The sequence below is a fragment of the Vulpes lagopus genome, chromosome 18 (genome assembly GCF_018345385.1).
Source record: "Vulpes lagopus strain Blue_001 chromosome 18, ASM1834538v1, whole genome shotgun sequence".
Classification (NCBI taxonomy): Eukaryota; Metazoa; Chordata; class Mammalia; order Carnivora; family Canidae; genus Vulpes; species Vulpes lagopus.
In genome coordinates this window covers 10,555,420-10,574,332 of record NC_054841.1, presented here as the reverse complement: position 1 = coordinate 10,574,332, position 18,913 = coordinate 10,555,420, and the positions used below count along the sequence as shown (strand labels likewise).

Genomic DNA, 18,913 nt, shown 5'->3' with positions numbered 1-18,913 from the left:
CTTTGTTCTCTTAGGAGTTACTGCAACCATTATATTTCTAACTAGTTATTGTTGGTTATCTTTTGTTGTTTGTTTGTTTTGGTATAAAGTTATTTAACAAATAGCTTGCTCACTATTTCTAATTGGATAATCCTTCCAGAAGGGTAATACAGTGATGATGCTTCCTTTTAGAAAAATGTTACCAAAAAAAAAAAAAAAAAAAGAAAAATGTCACCAGTATTTCATGGTTAAGAATAACTTATTTCTTTTTTCTTTTCTTTTTTTTTTTTTTGTTTCATTTAAACTCTAATTATTTAAGTCACCTCTACACCCAATGAGGGGTTAAACTCACAACCCCGAGATCAAGAGTCACATGCTCCTCCAGCTGAGCCAGTCAGGTGTCCCAAGAATAACTTCTTTAAATAAAACATTTATTTTTCTCATTGCAAATTTAATCTGTGTTCATGGCAGGCAAAACAGAGAAGAAAATTAAAATCACTGCATTACCACCACTTGGAAATAGCCACTGTTAGCATTGTGTGGTGTGTATCCAGAGTTTTCTCTTTAACAAAAGTGAGATCCAACTGGATAGTCCTATAACTTGCTTTTTTTACTCAACATATTGCAAACAGTTCTTCACCTCATTAAATATTCTACAACTCCTCTTTTATGGCCGCACAAGGTTCTTATATGGACATTGCCTGATTTATCTTATCAGTGCCCCTGTTGTTAGCCATTTACACTATTTCTAATTTTCTCCTATTGTAACTCTTCAAGGATTTGCACACAATCATGATTATTTTCTTACAAAAGTTCTTAGAATTGGAATCTCTGGATCTAGGGGTTGGGCACAAATTATAAAATGTTTGAAATGGCACCTGGCTGCCTCAGCAGTTTGGTGCCTGCCTTTGGCCCAGAGCATGATCCTGGAGTCTCAGGATCAAGTCCCACATCGGGCTCCCTGCATGGAGCCTGCTTCTTCCTCTGCCTGTGTCTCTGCCTCTCTCTCTCTGTATCTCTCATGAATAAATAAATAAAATCTTTAAAAAAGATAAAAATACAATGTTTGATATGGATTGCCAGATTTCCCTCCGGGTAAGTCGTTCTGAGTTTATATTCTGCTGGATGATGTAGGTATACTTCTCCATATTCCGACCAACACCAGACGTTGTCCTTTCTCAATCTTTTATAAGCATGTGAAAGGCTGTTTGCTCGTTTGTTTGTTTGTTTGTTTTTTAAAAAAAGGGGAGCCTGGGTGGTTCAGTGATTTAGCGCCGCCTTCAGCCCAGGGTGTGATCCTGGAGACTCTGGATCGAGTCCCAAGTTGGGCTCCCTACATGGAGCCTGCTTCTCCCTCTGCCTGTGTCTCTGCCTCTCTCTCTGCGTGTGTCTCTCATGAATAAAATAAATAAAATCTTTTTAAAATTTTAAAAATATCTTTTAATATGGTGAGATTTTGATGAGTAGCAACAGATGAGAAAAGGTGAGAATGGAGGCAAACGTGAATATAGTATAGAGACAGCCTACTCATTGGTAATCACTGGCAGTCATTAAAAAGCGATCCAAAAAAATAAAATAAAATAAAATAAATAAAAAGCGATCCCTCACTAGCCCAGATGGCCATCACAGAGGGATACATAAGCAACTGGTGGGACATCCATACAGTGGAGTAGGACTGGGCCACATAAAGGAATAAAAAATAGATAGATGCCATGACAGGGAGGATTTGTGAAGACGTTGTGCCATGTGGAAGCTCTCAGACACAAAAGGCCACATAGTGTATTGATGAATTTCCATGGAAGGTCCAGAACAGACAAATCCAGAGGGACAGGAAGTAGACTGGTGGTTGCTGTGTCTCTGCCTCTCTCTCTCTCTCTCTCTCTCTGTCTATCATAAATAAATAAATAAATCTTTAAAAAAAAAAACAAATGTATCAACTGTCTACAATACGGACTTCATGGCAGGTGGCAAGGTCATAGCAGTGAACAAGAAAACATGGTTCCTGTCCTCATGGAGCTAAATATTCTAGTGGACTTGATATCACACTACATCCTTGGGGGAAAGTTAAAAGAAACTGCTTGAAAGAAGAAACATTTTGAGACCATCAGAAATCCTGTGGGCTTCTAGTTCATGTGGTTTGACGAGTAGCTGTCTCTGGGTCACAGAACAGACCTGCTGCTCCTAATCTTCTCTCTAACAAAATCCCCAGGCGGTGTGTCATTCATCTGGTACATTCCAGTTTGATAAGCATGGATCTACAGGTCGACCTTTTGTCCTAAGCAGAAGGCCCGTCTACACTACCCCCATGTCAATCCTCTATCCAAAGCAGAAACCCCACCTATACTATCCCTAAGTGCCAGGGACAGGGGCAGGGAGGTGGCAGTCCCACGGTTTGAATGGCCCCATTGGTGGGGACTCACTACTTGAAGAACCGGCCAAATCATTTAGGTAAGCCCCACTTTTAGAAACTTCTCCCCCCATTTTCGAGTGGAGCCGGTCTCCCCCACACACCCCGCCCCGGCCCTTGTTTCCTACTGCTCCATGACAAGTCCCCACAATTGTAGAGGCTTGAAACAACACACATGGGTTATCTCACTTTCTGTGGGGCAGGAGTCAGAATAGAGGGGTTACGGGGGTCCTTGACTCAGGCTCTCTGGAGCTTGGGTCGGCATCTGAGTGCATTCAGGCTGTAGTGCCGCAGTCACAGGTCTAGAGTGCTGACCTTCTAGGGCCCCTGCAGTCCCCTGCCCCTGGCCTCGACAGGCCCTGTGCAGCATGGCTGCTTGCTTTCTTCCAGGTCAGCAGGAGCCTCTCTCTCCTGCCTCTCTCATCTCTGACCTCTAAACTCTCCTACATGGGACACCTGACTGGTTCAGCGGTTGAGGGTCTGCCTTTGGCTCAGGGCGTGATCCCGGGCCCAGGGATCGAGTCCCACATCGGGCTTCCTGCAAGGAGCCTACTTCTCTCTTTGCCTCTCTCTGTGTGTATGTGTGTCTCTCTCAAGAATAAATAAATAAAAATCTTTTTAAAATAAATAAATAAATAAATAGGGCAGGCTGGGTGGCTCAGCGGTTTAGTGCTGCCTTCAGCCCAGGGCATAATCCTGGAGACCTGGGATCGAGTCCCACATCGGGCTCCCTGCATGGAGCCTGCTTCTCCCTCTGCCTGTCTCTACCTCTCTCCCTGATTCTCATGAATAAATAAATAAAATCTTAAAAAGATAATTAAAAGAAAATAATAAAAATAAATAAATAAATTCTCCTACGGGACCCTCCTGATTAGGGCAGGCCCACCCAGGATAATCTCCCTTTGATGAACTCAAGGCCAACCAATCAGTGGCCCAGCCACAGGAGTGCTAGCCCATGGTTTGCACCAAACCCACCCACACGTGGGGATCACCCAGGGTGTGGACACCTGCGGCCGGGAGCCTTTGGAGCCTTGGAGCCTTGGGAGCCTTGGGAGCCTTGGGGCCGACCCGGGGCTCAGCCTCCCGCGGCTGCTGCGCAGTGCCAGCACCAGAGGGCGCCGTTGACACGGTGGCGGCCCAGTGCTTTGCAGCCCCGCGGGTGGGGTTCCTCTGGCTTTGTGTCTCTCTGGCCTCCACCAACTCCTTTTCCACGTGATCTTCCTCTTGCTAATCCAGGCTTTCTCCGGGCAAAACAGCTCCAGCTCCTTCTACTGGCATCACATGACAGGACTTTCTATTCGGGTTGTCTCAAGCAAGATTTATCAAGGGCCTACGGTGACAAACACCTTGCTTGGTGGTTATCTGCCCATATCCCTTGCCCTCCCTTGGAAACACCCTGTTTTAAAGACCTTAGTTCTGCTTATAGTGTAGCATTTATTGAGCTTTTAGTGCATGCCAGACCCTGAAGCAGTTTTCATAGATGAGCTCATTGAATCTTTGCAGCAGTGGGAAGTTGTAGCGTGCCCCTCTGCAGAGGAGGAAACTCCAGCAGAGAGGAGTTAAGAAACTCCACGAGGTCACACAGCTTTTATGTGGGGACCCAGCATTTGAGGCCGGACAGTTTGCCTCTGAGGGCTGTGCAGTGAGCCACCACGCATCGCTCCCCCCTACCCAGCAGGGCCCTCTGGGAGCCAGAGGATATTCCACTTTTAGCTATTCGCTTTACATTTTTCAGAAAAGCATCCTCTTTCTCATTTGCTTTTTAGCAGGTGTGTTATTTCACTGCCTTAAGTTAAACCCCAAGTTAATTAAAAAAAAAAAATCCCTGTTTGTCATGTGAGCTCCTGAAGACAGGGTTTCCCACGTGGTCACTAAAAGAAATGTGCCTTTTCCCCCTGAAATTTTATTGTCTTTACCTTTGGCCCTTGTTAAAACCAGAGCCCCCACCCCCCACCCCTTTCAGCTTTTCTGTTTGCTGCTGAAACGACTTCAGTTTCATATAGAAACTCCCTTTGGAGTACCTACTGTATGCACAGCATCTCCTTTATGGAGTACCTACTGTATGCACAGTGCTGTGCCACGTACTCCAAGGACAGAAAGGGACCTTTGAATCCTACTGAACAGAGATACACGTTCCTGAAATAGAAAAGCAAATATATTCAGATGTCCCAAATAGTCTAAGGGATACCGTTTTTGCCAGGGCACTTAACTTTCTAACATCTGCTGTGTTCTGATCCATCTCCACGTGCCATCTGAGAAAGCCTGCGTGTCCAAACCGCAGCTCCACTTCACCATGACATGCATGGGCCTGGGCCATTGAGCCTCAGTTTCCCCAAACGTGAAATAGGAAAATGAGTCCACGGTCCCTGTTTTGTAATTTTGAAATCCAAGAAACTCTAAAAACCATGAGCTCTGCCCCCCATCCCCGCCCCCAAATCAGCCAAAACCTGAGCTGAACTGACATGAGGTTTATTTAAGGCCTTTATTCAGCTCACTTGAGGTGAAAATTCACACATTTTGCTGAGAAATGCCAAGCGTGATAACTGGGTGCTGCCCCAGGTCGCCTTGGAGTCGCTACCTGAGATGTTGGATGTGCTCTGCGTTAGCATCCTGAAACCCACCGAGAGCTCATCCTGATGCCCTGGGGCTTTAGCACCCAGCGGTGGGGCTGTAACAGCTGGAGTGCTCCCGAGGCTGTGAGCACTGGATGAGAAGTCACAGGTCACACCTCAGGGACCCAAGTCCTGCACTTTGGACCTCCTTGCACCGGGCTGCACCCTGCATCCTCTCCTGTTGAGATGGAGGTGGAGAAAACGACACGGGACCCCCATCTCAGTAGCTGGAAGCCGGGGAACTCTCACTCCTCCAAACCCGTGATTCTCTGGCTTCTCAAATCCAGGGTGGCTCCAGCTGTAAAGCTCCATGTTGACATGCACGGAGCAGTTTGAACTCTGACCCTTGCCTCCAAAGCTGTGAGCCCTTTGTGTAGCTGTGTTCTGGAAGGGAAAGAGGTAGTAGTGGGGGGGAAACCCTATCAAATTACTGCTGAGAATTAGAAGCTTTCCCCTGCAGGGAAAGAATGGGAATGTGCTGCTGCTGTTTCCTGCCACTCTAGAGAGAGAATTTCAAAAACTGGTTTTTCACTGTGCTTCTTTGAAGAGGGGTTGTGCTCTGAGTTATTTTGCTAGTGGGAAACACAGATGCTAAGCAGGAGAGTGACTTCAAATTTTCGATATATGTGTTTACTGAGGACTTCCTATGTGCAAAGCCAGCCTGCTGGACCCCTAAAAAAAAAAAAAGAAGAAGAAAGGAAGGAAGGAAGGAAGGAAGGAAGGAAGGAAGGAAGGAAGGAAGGAAGAGAAAGAAAAGGAAAAGAAATGCATGAGACATATTCTCTGCCTTCCGGGGACTTTCTGTCTGGGGTAGATTTACAGCAGCTTAGAAGGTAGAAGGCCTCAGAAGGCAAGCGGAAAGGGCACGTCTGCTTGAAGGGCCCTTGGCGGCTGGCGGAGGGCAGGGGAACAGCTCAGGGCAGCTAGGGCATTGCAGACTGGAAATGCTGGATGTAGATATGGGGCCTGGCAGCCACGGTGGCATGTCCAGGGGACCCCGGGGTCTGAAACCCAGACACCTGCAGGGACCAACAGGTCAGTAAGAGCCTGGGGTTGGGCTCAGAAGACTGGCAGGCTGGGCAGCTCCTTTGCTCACCAAGTATTGCCAAGCCTCAGCACAGGTTCATGGTTTCCTGATCCTTCCTTTCTCTTCCGGAGAAGCCAGGATGCATGTCCATGTGAACTATAAAAGACCACCCATTGGGGCGCCTGGGTGGCACAGTCGGTGAGGCGTCTGACTCCTGGTTTTGGCTCTGATGGTGAGCTTTGGGCCTGGGATCGAGCCCCACGTTGCGCTCCGAGCTCAGCACAGAGTCTGCGTGGGCCTCTCTCTCTCTCTCTCTCCCTCTCTCTCTCTGCCCCTCCTCTCTGCACTCACACTCTCTCAAATAAATAAATACATCTTAAAAAAATAAAAGTCTACCATATTAAAAGATAACACATATTTAAATGTGATGTTATCCAAACCAAACACATTGCACACATCCTCGTGCATTCAGGCTGTAACAAATCCCACAGCTGTGACTTATAAACATTTATTTCTCATGGTTCTGGAGGCTGGAAAGTCCAAGATCAAGGCACCAGCAGACTTGGCGTCTGGTGATAGCCTGGTTCCAGGTTGTGGACTGTCAACTTCTCACTGTATCCTCATGTGGTGGAAGGGGCAGGGGAGCTCTCTGGGGCCTCTTTTATAAGGGCACTAATCCCATTCACAAGGACTCTATTCTCATGACCTGATCACCTCCCTGAGGCCCCACCTCCCAACCTTGGGGGTTAGGTTCAACGAAAGAATTTGGGGAGGGACACATTCAGTCTATAGCAGCAGCAAGCTACATGGCAGGGCCGCGACTCAGGTGAGGCAAGCAAGACGCCCAGGGCACACACTGTGCGGAGACCCTGAGAGTGAGGTCCCCTTATAGTTTGTACTCCACCTGCCTCTCTTGCCTCATCCGAGTCCTGGCCCCGCTCGAAGGGCTCCCATTTGTAATTTAGGGCTCAAAGAGAAAAGAAGTGAAAACAGACTGGCAAAGTAAGGCCAGGGGGTGTGGTTCAAAAACTTCACTCGGTGGGCACTGGGGAGCCACTGAAGGTTTATGAGCAAGAATGGAGGTGACTAGAATGTGCTCTAGTGGGAGGGCCGTGAAGAGGGTGGGTTAGCACAGGGGCAGGGTAGCAAGGCTTTCTTGGTAGGCCAGGCTACAGGTACGGAGGCCTCCACAGAAAGCAAAAAGGGTTATCTCGTAGGAGGCAGTAGGGTGTGAGAAGCAGGTTGGGAGTTGGGTTCTGGAATCAGGCTGCCCCAGTTTACACCCCGGCTCTTGCATGTGGTTACGATGCTGGGCAAACAATAGCAATTTAACCCCTCTGTCTCTATCAGTCTCTTCATCCGTAAAATGGGCTCCCAGCAAGGCCTGCCTGCCTCCCAGGGTGTGGTGGAGGTTCAGCAAGGCCACCTCTGTGAACAGGGCCTGGCACATGGTAAGCGCTCAAGACACAGTAGGCACGTGAGGACTGTCATCAATACGGAGGCACCCTAGGGTCACCAGCGCCCACAGAGTGAAGCAAGCCCTGGAACAATACAGATTAGAATCACTCGGGGTGGGGGGGGGCTCCTTTAAACATCTCCAAACCAAGGCCTCACCCTAGACCAATCAAATCACAATCTCTGGGGGTGGGGACTGGGCATCAGTATTTTCTGGAAGCTTCCCAGGAGTTTCCAATGTGCAGCCAAGCTTGGGAACCATTGCTAATCTAGAACTTTGTATGCCTGAGGCCTGAACTGGGAGAACTGACCTTGGAAAGACACACACAGGCAACCATTTTGTAGCTGGAGGTGAAGCCCGATGGGGGTGGGGGGTGGAAGGCTATGTGACCTCGGGGCCCAGCTAGGGGCTGCTACTCTGGCTCCAGGGGGCCTTGCCCCCCCTGGCAGCCACTGGCACCCCCACCCCCAGGCCGGAGAGAGCCCGCTGCCTGCACCCGCGGAGGCCTCCGGAGCAGGAGACCTGAGCCGCAGCTCTGAGCCCAGCTTGGGCACCAGAGGGAGCTCGTGGGGACACGCCACAGCTCCATCCCTGCAGCTGGTTCAAACTGGTTTGGGCAGGGTGCGGCCCTGGCAGGCTGCATGCCAGGCCTTAGGCTTGCTGCCTGCCCCTGGGTCTCCCCAAGAGCTGGAGACTGGGGGCAGGGCGCTGGGGCACAGCCAAGCGCCACAGAGAGGCCAGGAGATTTTTACACATTCAATCCTCTTTGTTCAAAACCATGGATGTGGCCTCCTACGGGGGTCCCTGGGTAATGCCCACAGCAAGTGGGAGCCCCTAAGTGGGGGTCGTTCTCAGACTTTGGTATGCATCGGAATCAACTGCTGAGCTGTTAAGAGGCAGATGCCTAGCTCCCCAGAGATTCTGATTCAGAAAGTTGGGGGAGGGCTCCGGGCATCTGTATTTTTAGCAAAATGTTTCTAAGGCATAATCACACATTTAAGGGAAAAAAAAAAAAAAAAACAACCTGACAGCAAAATGACTGTTGGCTAAACTGCTGAGCCCAGGGAAGAGACGCTTGTGAAGAGCACAGATCCTTCCCCAGGCACCCCATCTCCAGGGCAAGGGGGTCTGGGCAATCTGCACCTTGAGATAATATCCCAGGCCTTTCCTTTGTCTTGCTTTTCATGAGTCATTTTGGGCATTCAGTAGGTTTAACTATGATAACAAACCTCAGCAGAAGAAATAAAACGTTACAAATATCATTGAAAGCCCGTTCATCACCCCCTCCCGGCCCCCCTCCCCCCAACTTTCCTGAACGCAGCCTGCGATGTTCCCAGGCGCAGCTTTATATTTTACTCCATATGGCTGTATCCATACACAATATAGAGTGTGGTTTTGCATGTTTTTAAAACTTTATGTTAATGGCAGCATGCCCTACGGAGCCTTCTGCAACTTGTCTTTTTTTTTTTTTTTTCTTTTCTTTTTTTTTTCTTCTTAGCATTATGTTTATGAGGCTCATCCACCAGGGGAAGTTTGCTGTGCTCGGGCTTGTTCCGCTCATCTGAAGCCAGATCTGGACTTTTCCGAGGGAGGGTCCCAGCCCACCTGCAGGGCTGAGGGTCTGGCCTTGGTTCCTGGGTGTCTGTGTGATGAGAGAAAGGGAAATCACGACAGTCATGAGTGGCCAAGTTCAGGTTCCCTGGGTTCCTATCAAATCCTTTAACCAGCCACCTGTGGCCTAAATCTTTGCCAAGATTTTTTTTCCAGAAAGCGACGGTGACCTAGAGGCCTGTTTGGGCAGAGATGTGGAGAAATTAGCAGGACACAGCTGTGGAAGTGGGCATCGTGCAGCGACGGATCACCCACAGGACGGGTGGAGCATGTGCTTACCCCCCTGCCTCGGGTTATCCGCTAAACTCTACATTTAGATTTAAGCGGGGGGGGGGGGTGGTGGTGGTGGTGGTGGTGGTGGTGGTGGTGGTGGTGGTGGTGGTGTTACCGCTTATATTTATTTACCACCCTCAGCCCAGCCTGATGTTGTTACACGAATGCAACATTAGAAAAAAAAAAAAAAAAGATTTCATGGGAAAAATAAGAACTCTAGACTTCCCTATACCTTTTCACTGTTTTTAGGATTTTCCTTATTAGCATTGTTTTGGGGGATGCACCCCGCCGTCTTCAGCCTCCAGAGGGTCTACACAAGCCTCCCAGGGGTGTGTTTGCGGGGAGGGGGGGGTCGGTGGTGACACACTTGGAGCGCTTGAGACTTCCCTGGGGAGTTTATTTTAAAAGCTGCCCATGGGACGATAAGGACCGCTGCACCCGGTTTCCCTAATTTGCAGGACCGTCCGCCTGGCGCACGCGAGATGCTGGAGTTAGGGCGGCCCTGGGGGCGGGGGCTTTGGGCTGCAGGCGAGAGGACCCCCCGCACGGCCGCGCTCGGTCCCGGGGATTCGGGGATTCGGGGATTCGGGCTGGAGCGGCCGGGGCGGTCCGCGGGGCGGCGGGTTGGGCCCGTGGCTCCGCCCTCATCCCGACGGGGAGCGGCGGGGGGCTCTGCCGGCGGGTCCCGCGCTCGGGGTACGCGCGAATCGCCCCGCGAGCTTCAAAAGGCGCGGGTGCCAGTGCCGCCCCGGGGCCCGTGCGCGCGGGGCTCTGGAGTTGCAAGAGCCCCAGGTGCTGCCGCGGCGGGCGTCCGAGCAGCTCCGCCTCTGCCAGGTGGAGCGAGGGCCGCGCCGGGCCGGGAGCGCACACCGCGCGCCGCCACTGGGTGGCGCTGCCCGCTCGGCCCGGCGCTCGCCGAGGGCGCGCACCTGCCCCGCCTCCTCCAGGCGGGCCGCGGGGCCTGCAGCGGGGCCGGGGCGGGGGCGGGGCTCCGAGGCCGGCTCCCCCGCAGCCGCCGCGCGCTGGACCCCGCCGCGCTCCCGATGCTGCTGGTGGACGCCGACCGGCCGGAGCCCGTGCGCAGCGGGGCGCGCGAGCTCGCGCTCTTCCTGACCCCGGAGCCCGGGGCCGAGGTAGGGCAGGCGCGGGACGCAGGTGGGGGAGGCGGGGGGGCCTGCACCCCGGGGCAGGAGGGGTGGGGGCGGCCTCGGGCGCGCGGGGCCCGAACCCTTGGCGTCCCGCCGCTCCTCCCGCGCCCCGCGCAGGGGCCTGGGGCGCCCCCTCCTCCGCGGATCGGCGATGCTGGCGCGGCTCGGAGGGTGATGCGCGGCGGGGGCGCCGCTCGGTCCTGCAGCCCGAGGCCCGCGGGCGCCCAGCCCAGCCCCGCGCCGCATCCCGCCCGGGCCTCGGAGCCGCTGCCCCCGGCCCGGCCGCGCCCGCCCCGGCTCCCCGCGCCCCGCGCCCCGCTCCGGCTCCCCGCGCCCCTGCGCTCGGAGGCCGGGGCGGAGGCGCGCGGGCTGCGTCGGTGCGGGGAAGCCCCGGCCTCGGCCCTGCTGTTGCTAAGAGGGAAAATACCTCGTCTCTAGCTGCACTTTCTATTTTAAAGGCACCGAATAAAAAGTAGATCTGAAACTAGGCCCTGCATCTCCCAGCTGAAGCCAGTCTGGGAGCAGCGCCGTGGAAAAGTTGTGTCCAAGTCCGCCAGGAGTTATTTAGGGCCGGGATTCAACTCACTCTCTTTTTAAATCTCAAAAGCAGGGCAGAAGCACATCAAATGAAGGGTGAGCACCCTCCCTCCCCACCCCCACACCGTGTCCCCAACTCCACTTCGCAGTGTGGTGTGTGTTACTTCATTCCAGACACTTAAAAAACAAATGTCTTCATACATGCGGGTCTGTATCTATATTTTTAATACTATGTGTTGGTTTTTATAAAGCCCCACTTGATGCTGTAATACTCTTCTGCGAATTGCTTTTTTTTTTTTTTCTACTCAAAATACCATGGACAAATGGGGAGTGACTGCTAATGATAAGGTACAGGGCTTTTCAGGGTGATGAAGATGTTCCCGAGTTAGCGGTGCGGGCTGCAATGACTTTGTGAATATGCTGAAAACCGCAGCATCGCACACTGTTAAAGGGTGAACTTTAATGGTACGTGAATTGCACCCCAGTTTTACCAAATAGCACGGCCGTATTTTCGTGTCAGAATGTATGCATAAGAGCTGTCCAATAGAAATGCATTCTGAGCCACGAATGTGAGCCATTCATGTAATCTGAAATGGGAACCGCATAAAAAAGGAAAAAACGAACAGGTGAAATTAGTCTCGATGTATTTAAAGTAACAGTGCCTCCAAAATGTCAATCATTTTAACATGCTATCAATGTAAAAAAAAAAAAAATCAATGAGATTTTTACCATCTTTTTTTTTTGTGCTAGGTTTTCTTTTTTTTTTTTTTTTAAGATTTTATTTATTTATTCATAGACAGAGAGAGAGAGAGAGGGGCAGAGACACAGGCAGAGGGAGAAGCAGGTTCCATGCAGGGAGCCCGACGCAGGACTCGATCCTGGGTCTCCAGGATCACACCCCAGGCTGCAGGCAGTGCCAAACCGCTGCACCACCGGGGCTGCCCTGTGCTAGGTTTTCAAAATCAGGGTTTAACTTTTGAGAGAGAAAGAGAGAGGTAGGAGCGGAGGGCAGAGAGCAAGGGAGAGAGAATCTTAAGCAGATTCCTCCTCTCCTAGTGGGGGGCCCGTCTTGGGTCTTGATCTCAGGGTCCTAAGATCGTGACCTGAGCCGAAATCAAGAGTTGGATGCTTGATGGACTAAGCCACCCAGGCGCCCCCAAATCAGGCTTTTATGTTGAATTTAGGACACATCTCAGTTTGGACCGGCCACATTCTCCGTGTTCAGTTGTCACATGAGGCTGGTGGCTTCCAGCAGGTCTCCACCATTCTTTGGCTTCCTAGTATCCCACAATGAAATAACAATTACTCCTATTTCCTGGGCACATCCTATGTGCTAGCGGTGTGCCGAACCCTGTTCCCCGGTGACCCAGTGGCCCGGAGGTTTGTGGGTCAGTTTTATAGCTGAGAAACCTGAGGCCCTCGTGGGATCGGTGAGGCCCGCTGGAGGTGCTATAATTTGTGAATCCTGCCCCCGGAGATGGGTGTTTGGGTTGTCTCTAGTTTTTCACCGGTTTAAGTAAACGTGGGCACCTTTCTTGTTCCTTCTCTCCCTTGCTCTCAGCAGAGATGTCATTGTGCCCAGCGGCTAAACATCAGCTTCATTTTGTCTCTATTAGGGACAGCCTTCAAGAGAAACTGTGTATTAACTTCATTTTCTCGCTCAGGGCTCTCTTTAACTCAGGCACGGGCTGGCTCACGCTCATTTGTAAGGGATGTAATGAAGAGCCCAACTCCCTGTAGCTCTGCGCGGCGATAAACCCACTTAGAGGGCTCACTGAAGTTTATTTACCAGAAGACGCAGAAACTGCCAGAGCAGAGTCACTTGCAACCTCTACTTAAAGCTTAATTCATTAGCAGGTCCCCTCACTGGGGCTGTTTACAGATGGGCCAGTGAGCTTGCAAAGGGAGATCTGGTCTGGGAACCGGCCTGGACAGCTGGGCCCTTCTCTTGGGGCGACTTGGGGCTTTTAAATGGAACAGTAGGGGTCCCCAGACCAGCCAACTCCAGTCCTAGGGGTGTCCTGGGGTCCCTAGTGAGATGGGGCTGCATTCGACACCTTGAACCCCCTGCGATGTGCCAGGGGCCGGGACAGCAGTGAAACACGCAGGGACCCTGCTTTCAGGACACTGCCAGACAATAGATGCGGAACACACAAAATCTCTAGATGGTGATGGTGGCACTGGGAACAAAGAGGTGGTGGTGCCATAGAGGGTGTCTGTGTGAGTCAGCAAGACAACAGGGGGCGGAGAATGTCTCTCCAGGAAAGCTGAGACCTGAGTGGTACCCACCGAGGAGTGTGCAAGAAAGAGGAAGCACAGGGACCTGACTTTGTTGGGGTGCAGTCAGGGAGGGCTTCCTGAGGCAGCAGTATTTTAGGCTGAGGCCTGTAGTGTGAATGAGAGCTGGCCAGGCTAAGAGGAGAAAAATAACCCAGGCAGAGGGAACAAAACCCGCAAAAAAAGCCCTGGGGTGGAATGAAGCAAGGTGCCCTTCAGGATGGAAGAGCAGCAGGTGGAAGGGGGAGCAGTGGGAGGTGTGGCTCGTGAGGAGGACAGAAGCTGCACCCCGGACCGTGCTCTGTGTCCTGGGATCGAGGAGCTGCTGCGGGCTGGCATTTTGGCATTGGTTGGCAGGTGCGAGTGTTTTACTGTTTTTCAGTGTCTTTGGGGTATTCTGTTCAACAAGTTTTTTGTGTTTTTTTTTTTACTTTCTCTCTTTTTCTGATTTGAACTTCCTCTTTTGGGGGAAGTTTCAGGGCGGTCTCCAGAAGCTGCTTCAAGATGGCAGAGAGAGAGAGAGAGGTGTTGGCCTCTTGGGTGCTCACTGATTAAGGAGAGAAGGGCGCTCAAGGGCCCTCCCGAATGGCTGAGCACTGATACCCATGCACAGGTGAATTCCTGGCCAGGTTCTTTCAGGATCCTGTTTGGTTCCTCTGCTGGCACACAGGACAGGACAGGCTTGGCCCGCAGATGAGGCTCATGGCCTAGATGGGAAGAAATCAAGCCAGCACTTTCTCAGACCCGAGGTCTCTGTTTGAGTGAGCAGAGGACGATGGCAGAGAAGACACCTGGGTCTTTTAACCGCAAGTGGATTAGTTCAGGGGTTGCAAACCGGTGGCCCAGAGTGCTGAGTCCAGCCCTCTGATGTGACTGGATCTATCAACATAAGGTTTTTTAAATGGAGGATTCTCATGAGTTTCTGAGTTTCTTGCTTATTTAAAATATTAGACTGTCTCTTTTGTTTTTAAGTAGGCTCTATGCCCAACGTGGGGCTTGAACTCATGACCCTGAGATTGAGTCACGCGTACCACTGACTGAGCCACCCAGGCACCCCTCCATCAGTAGAGCAGGTGACTCTTGATCTCAGGGTCATGAGTTCAAGGCCCACATTGGGCAAAGAGGCTACTTTTAAAAAAATAAAATAAAATATTAGCAGGTATGGTCAGTCTGGGTTCACATTTCCTAGATGTGGCCCTCCTGTTTACCGCAGTCCCCACCACCACCGCCCACCCCCTCCGTTGTATTCCCCGCACTGAAGCTAGTATCAGGTACCCTTTACCCTTGGGCTTGAACCTTTGATTTTTCTGTCGTCGTGTAGGGATAAAAACAAAATGAATTCTCCAAACTTTGTGTTTGGACTAACGTAGGGAAACACAAACCAGCCAGAGATGCCCTTGGGTTTCATGAAAAAAACATAGAGGAGGCTGTTCCTTTGTAAAAGCAAAGGATATTCTCTTATGTCCAACCTGCAAACACCATGTGCTTATGGGGGAGCCCCCCCTACCCCCAGCATGTGCCCTGCCCCTGTGACCTGCTGGTCTGCTTTCAGCATTCAAGTGGGGGAGGTTCAGATGCCCTGTCTCAAGATGTAGCTCTGTATTCATTTATTCCCCAGGTCATTACGGTGAACCTGCTGTGTGCTGGGCACTGTGCTGGGTCCGGGGAGAGGCCTGCGAGGCAGAGCGGGGCCTGTCCTCCAGGACTGGCGTTGCAGGCAGGGAGATGAGCGGACCAGTAATGCTCAAGCAGTGCCGTGAGGGACACAGCAGAGGGACTCTGATGGAGACACACAGGTTGGGTTGGGAGGGACCACCAGGCCGAGATCCAGCAGCATGCGCGTGGCCCGAGGAGCAGACGGAGGAACAGGGAGTGGGTGGGCCTCAGCGGCCAAGGGCCAGGGTGAGCAGAGCTGGGCCAGGGGGAGGACTCTGGATTCGATCCTGGGCTCCTGGCCGGGAGCAGGGGTGAGCGGGCCACAGCAGGGGTGATCAGATTTCTGGCCTCATGGCTGCAGGGCCCGAAGGCTTGGAGGGGCTGGAGCTGGAAGGGCTGGAGCGGCAGTGGGGCCCACAGATGTGGCCGTCCACGTGGATGGACTGAGTGGGCCACGTTCCTGAATCAGGACCTTCCCGGGGTGTGAGGAGCCCAGGCCAAGGCGGCTACTCAGAAGACCTGTGTCCCCGCAGACCGCCCGGGCTATGGGAGGAACCATCCCTGGGTCTGAACAACCTCTTCTACTAGGACGTGCTTTGGGGGAGGGTCAGCCGGGAGCCTGGGCACCAACCGAGAAGCTTTCAAACAGAGGGGGTCGCAGAGATGGGCAATGAGCTCAGTGCCTGTGACATAGGCTGGTTGACAGTGATGCTTCTGGATGCTTCTGTGCCGTGGACAGGCGGCGGCTGCAGAGTGAGTGGGCTCTGAGGGACCGTTCACAGCCACCTGCGGTGCGTGGCCCCAGGGAAGAGGGGCAGGGTGCACGGGGCGTGTGTGTGTGTGTGTGTGTGTGTGTGTGTGTGTGTGTGTGGCACCTGCAACAACTCAAAGGGCAAGGAAACCACGCCTCTTTCACGCATCTCTAAATAGAAGATGAAGCCAAAGCCGCCTCCTGGGCTGGGGTGGGGCATAGCCAAGGTTGAGAGCGGTGGTAGAGGGCATGGTACCCAAACTTTGCCCAAGATTGGAGTCATCTGGGGATCTTCAAAAAATAATTCTGGTGCCCTCCACCTGTACCACCACCGCCCCGGGTATTCTCATGTCACTGGCGTGGGCGCCCCCCAGATACTGGGATCCTGAAAGCTCTCCAGCGGGCTTTTAAGGCCGGAGTGACCTAGACTGATCGGTGTGTTGGAAAATCAGTGTGGTTGCTGATTGTGGGGGGCACCTGTGAGTGAGGCCCAGGGCTGGGGGCCTGGACTGATAAACGCTCCCCCGGGGATTCTGATGGCCAGCCCGGTTGGGGCCACACACTTCCTACCAGCGGCAGTGGGACCTCTCCCCTTTTGTGAAGGCCCTGCTTCCAGCGGCGCCCCACGAGGGACCCTGTCTGTCCTGCCCGCTGCTTTGTCCACAGCACTGAGTGACTTCATGTGTATCAGTTAAAGAAACATCCTTTATGGCTGTGTGGACTCCCCCAATCCTGCTCCTGCTCAGGCCTAGTGGTGGGGGGACGCAGGCTCTGAAGCCGCTTGGCCTGGGGTCAGACCTTGGCCCTGTACTCGGAGCCCCCTGTGCCTTGTCCGCTCATCTCAGAGGGTGGTTGTGGGTTTGGATGAACTAATCCACAGGCAGCGTGGGGTACAGGGTCTGGCCCGTGGTTGGCAGGCTGGGAACGTCAGCTACACTTGTTCACTCATTCTCCAGACGTTTATTGAGCAGGTACTGGGTGCAGACAGGGTGCCAGGTGCTGGGAGGGAGGATACATGGGAGACGCTTTTGTCCTTAGGGACAGAGCAGGTGTGGGGGTTGACTCACGCTAACTGTTCTGTACTGTGTTCGGCGGTGGGGATTTCAGCCCTATCCAGCCCTTCCCTTGTGCTGAAGATCATGAGTTTTCACTCGGCCAGCAGGGCCTCGCTTGGGCCTAGAAATCCGGGGTTCACTCTGTGACCCGCGTTCGTGAGCCCAGCCTAGGTTCCAGTTTTTGGTTTGCAGAACACAGTGGCTGAGCACACGATCCGCATGAGCCACCCTGGGTTCTGAATTTATTCCTTGGTGCCAGTGTGACGGAAATTTGGCCTGTGGGTTCTTTCAAAGTAAATTGGAGTTGGTTTTGCTTTTATTTTATTTTATTTTTTTTAAACATTTTTTTAATCTTTATTTATTTATGATAGTCACAGAGAGAGAGAGAGAGAGAGAGAGAGAGAGGCAGAGACACAGGCAGAGGGAGAAGCAGGCTCCATGCACCGGGAGCCCGACGTGGGATTCGATCCCGGGTCTCCAGGATCGCGCCCTGGGCCAAAGGCAGGCGCCAAACCGCTGCGCCACCCAGGGATCCCTGGTTTTGCTTTTAAAATAAGTTTTGTTGGGCAGCCTGCGTGGCTCAGCGGTTTAGTGGCGCCTTCAGCCCAGGGCCTGATCCTGGAGTCCCGGGATCGGGTCCCACGTAGGGCTCCCTGCAGGGAGCCTGCTTCTCCCTCTGCCTGTATCTCTGCCTCTCTCTCTTTCTGTGTCTCTCACAAATAAATAAAATATTTTTTAAAAAATAAAAAAAAATAAGTTTTGTTTATAAAAAAAAGTATGTGCGCATGTCACAAAATCCCAAGGTCCCAGTGGCCAGGGAGTGGTGAGGGAGCTCCCTCGCAACGAGTTCCCGGGCCCTTTGCGGCTCCGTTCCTGTCTGTGGCCCCTTCCCCATCCCCACCTGTAACATGCCATTTGCGTATCGTGCTTTTTTCCACTCAGTACGTCTTGGAGATCTTTCCATATGAATACATAGAGAGCTGCTTGCTTATTTTTAGCTGCTAAGCAGAATTGCATTGTCTGGATTACAATTCAGTCAGCCATTCCTCTATTGATGGGCCTATAGGTTACATGGATTTTTTTCCTCTCACAGAGTCTGTTGCAAGAGTATCTCTGTACACACATCATTTTGCACTTGTGCAAATACGTCTGCAGGGTAAATAGCTAATGGGGGAATTCCTGGGTCCAGGGGTACCTGTGTTTTAAATTTTGGCCGCTGTTGCCAAATAAACCCTTTTGGGGACGGGGGTCAGGGCAATTATAGGGTAGAGTGGCAGCCTTTTCTGGACACTCAAACCTCCAGGTCAAGGGGGCTTCGAGGGCTGGATGGGAGCTCTTGTTGGCTGGCTGGGGCCTGAGAGGAAGGAGTTCCCATGTCCCCTCTTGGGGAAGGGGGTAGTCACCTAACGTGCCGGATCCTTCATGGTTTGCAGTTCCACCAAGCACTGTCTAGAGAATCGCCCCTCTGCTCTCCATGGCCCTTGCTCCTGCTGGCCCCCAGCTCCCGGGGGCTTCCTACTGTCACTCCAGCCCTTCCATCTAGGGCACGGAGATGGGGCTGCTTTTTCTGCCTCCTGTCAGGCTAGTGGGAGACCTTTACTTTGCTGTCATCTGAAGGGGCCACCAGGACTGCTTTGGGAGAAGAGGTGACATTCTTGTTTGCGTGCCCAGGGTGAGGGCAGGCCCTACAGTCCTTGGGCCAATTAATTTTTGCCCCTGTTGCGTACTGGGGGACCCCAGCCCTGCCTGGCTGGAGGATGCCGGGGACACGGGCAGACGCAGGCTTGGTGTCAGTGAAAGCCGGAAAACCCTCCCTGGAACTCAATGTGGCTGCAAGTGGGTGTCCTCTGGCTGGCACTGTGATTTGATTTGAAAAATGCTAAGTAGTTGCCAAATTCTAAAAAGTGGGAGCTTTCTCATAAAAAATCCAATGTCTGGCTTCTCTCAAAATGTTGTAACAGGAGGTCTAGGTCTTCAGTGGCCCTGTTCCTGGCCTAGCTGAATGGACCTTGTGGTTTCCTAGGAGGACTCCCGTGCGTGTGTGTATGTGTAAACAGCATTATTATGATATAATACATATACCATACAATTAAGGTGTACAATTTTATGGGTTTTTTTGTTGTT

General features: G+C 52.4%; 1 protein-coding gene across 3 annotated transcripts in view; it reads left to right on the top strand.

The window, feature by feature from the left end:
* Nucleotides 1–10,025: 10,025 nt before the first annotated feature.
* Nucleotides 10,026–18,913, top strand: part of BCAS4 (breast carcinoma amplified sequence 4) — a 56,538-nt gene continuing 47,650 nt past the window's right edge. The window contains exon 1 of one of the 3 annotated variants that reach the window (XM_041733414.1): nucleotides 10,026–10,498. In XM_041733414.1, coding sequence (XP_041589348.1) covers nucleotides 10,409–10,498 — 90 coding nt within the window. In that variant the 5' untranslated portion in view covers nucleotides 10,026–10,408. The remainder of the gene's footprint in view (nucleotides 10,499–18,913) is intronic. The other 2 variants (XM_041733413.1, XM_041733412.1) reach the window with 2 other exon arrangements.